General features: G+C 45.1%; 1 protein-coding gene across 1 annotated transcript in view; it reads left to right on the forward strand.

The window, feature by feature from the left end:
* Positions 1–890: 890 nt before the first annotated feature.
* GABRR2 (gamma-aminobutyric acid type A receptor rho2 subunit) overlaps positions 891–1,412 on the forward strand; it is a 26,942-nt gene continuing 26,420 nt past the window's right edge. The window contains exon 1 of the mRNA XM_006778264.2: positions 891–1,017. Coding sequence (XP_006778327.1) covers positions 905–1,017 — 113 coding nt within the window. The 5' untranslated portion in view covers positions 891–904. The remainder of the gene's footprint in view (positions 1,018–1,412) is intronic.

The following is a 1,412-nucleotide window of genomic DNA, read 5'->3' on the forward strand; positions in this document are numbered from 1 at the left end:
GAAACATTTTATTCCGTCCGTAGGTTAAACATAACCACATGTATCTTTAGACTTCTGATGTTCATAGTTCCATATCTTAGGATAGGCATCAAGCCTAATTTATGATGTTTGACATTATACATTTTAGGATTAAGGACCAAAGTTAATCTAATATTCATGATAGGAAGAACAGCTTATATTATCCTGAAGTCTTTGGTTTATGCTTTCTTTTAAAATGAAAATGTATTTTATATTTTGATAAGATGTGTTTTCATTGGAGAAATTGATGTGTGTATGGGGGCAAAGCAAGCCTCTTTGGCAAAGCTTTGGCAAATCTCTTAGATCAAGAAAAAAAGCAACCATCTGGCCTGCGTGGTTCAGTGGTTGAGCATTGACCTATGAACCAGGTGGTCACAGCTAGATTCCTGGGCACATGCCCGGGTTGTGGGCCCAATCCCCAGTACGAGGCATACAGGAGGCAGCCGACCAATGATTTTCTCTCATCATTGATGTTTCTATCTCTCTCTCCCTCTCCCTTCTTATTTGAAATTGATAAAAATATATTAAAAAATGAAATAAAGCAGCCTCGTGCACCAGGTCCTGGGTGTGCTTACTCAGCATTTCCTGATTCACTCATCTCCATGTCCACGAAGTCCTCCTGCAAATCCACGCAGAGTCCAAGCTGACTCCCTGGTCCATGTGACAGATTGGTTTTATGTAGCCAGAGAGATGGATTAATGGTTTCAGCAAAAAGCTGGCATGTTCAAGAGATTTAATTTTTTTTATATAACAGTTTTAGCCAAAGCTGTCCTCGAGCCCAGTGGAGGCGGAGTTCCACAGGAAGGCACACTGGTTGACTAATGACCAATCACTAAGCAGCAGGGAGGGCAAAGCCCCCGGGTGCGGCATCGCAGACGTTCACAGAATGCCTTATCTTACAAAACTCCTTTTGTTCTTGTTTTGCCTGATGGTTCTTGTGGACAGCGGAAAGCTCAGGAGGAGGAGAGGGGCAGGGCAGCTGGCAATGCCCCAGCCAAGGTAAAGGGGGTGAACGGGGAGGGAGGGCAGGAGCACTCCCGTGTCACCCGCAGTGAGAGCAGAGCCAGGCTGGGCCGAGCCCCCATTCGGATGTCTGTGTTCAGCCAAAGCATTTTGATTTGAGGCAGGTCGTTGAAAACTTAATAGTAAAACATCTTCGTCTTCTCAGGTGGAGCTGCTTTGTAGCTCAGGGTGACCTTCCCTCCATCTCTCCCTGCTTCCCTTTTATTCTCTCTCTCCCTCCCCTACACACCCTCCCTCTCTCTCCCTCTCTTTCTCCTTCCCCTCCTTTTCCTTTTTTTGTTTAGTGATACTCCTGTCCGTAGAATATTGCTTGAGAACATTTTGGACTTGACTGCTTTAGATTATGTGTGGTGGTGGCGAGAAAAAAAATC

The sequence above is a fragment of the Myotis davidii genome, unplaced genomic scaffold, assembly GCF_000327345.1.
Source record: "Myotis davidii unplaced genomic scaffold, ASM32734v1 scaffold269, whole genome shotgun sequence".
Lineage (NCBI taxonomy): Eukaryota > Metazoa > Chordata > Mammalia > Chiroptera > Vespertilionidae > Myotis > Myotis davidii.